This window comes from Sinocyclocheilus grahami, unplaced genomic scaffold, assembly GCF_001515645.1.
Source record: "Sinocyclocheilus grahami isolate Dianchi unplaced genomic scaffold, SAMN03320097.WGS_v1.1 scaffold8241.1, whole genome shotgun sequence".
In the NCBI taxonomy this organism is placed as follows: domain Eukaryota; kingdom Metazoa; phylum Chordata; class Actinopteri; order Cypriniformes; family Cyprinidae; genus Sinocyclocheilus; species Sinocyclocheilus grahami.
This window is the reverse complement of record NW_015511955.1, coordinates 6,839-7,346: the sequence shown is the minus strand read 5'-3', so window position 1 is coordinate 7,346 and position 508 is coordinate 6,839. Positions and strand designations below refer to the sequence as shown.

Below are 508 nucleotides of genomic sequence, written 5' to 3'. Positions count from 1 at the left end.
TCTTTGACTCTTGTACAGATATGGTTTAGGGCCAAATGGAGGAATCGTCACATCTCTCAATCTGTTTGCAACACGATTTGATCAGGTAGAATTGCATTTGAAGGATCCAGTAGATGGCACATTTGTACACTTTTATGTCCACATACTTCTGTTTTAACTTGTCTCCTCTGTTAGGTCATGAAGTTTATTGAGAAAAAGCAAAGTAACCACCAGTAAGTTTGTGTTTAGTAGATTTGGGTGATATCCTTATATATTTCTTATTGCTACAGTCTCATGCATGGAATATTCTTTTTTTGCAGATATGTTTTGATTGACACTCCTGGACAAATCGAAGTGTTCACATGGTCTGCATCTGGAACCATCATAACTGAAGCACTGGTATGTGACTCTCACTCTTAGTTGGGGTTATTGTTACTTACATATATTTGCATTGCAAGTTGCATTAAGTTGGAGTATAAATCAGTATTAAGTTTCCTTTCTAGGCCTCTTCTTTTCCCTGTGTGGTTAT

The 508-nt window shown here is 36.8% G+C and overlaps 1 protein-coding gene across 1 annotated transcript in view; it reads left to right on the top strand.

Annotated features, from left to right (window-relative positions):
* LOC107578002 (GPN-loop GTPase 1-like) overlaps positions 1–508 on the top strand; it is a gene marked incomplete at its 5' end in the record, with an annotated part of 9,512 nt that overhangs the window by 2,205 nt on the left and 6,799 nt on the right. Inside the window, 4 exons of the mRNA XM_016264014.1 lie at positions 19–85; positions 175–212; positions 300–378; positions 483–503. Coding sequence (XP_016119500.1) covers positions 19–85; positions 175–212; positions 300–378; positions 483–503 — 205 coding nt within the window. The remainder of the gene's footprint in view (positions 1–18; positions 86–174; positions 213–299; positions 379–482; positions 504–508) is intronic.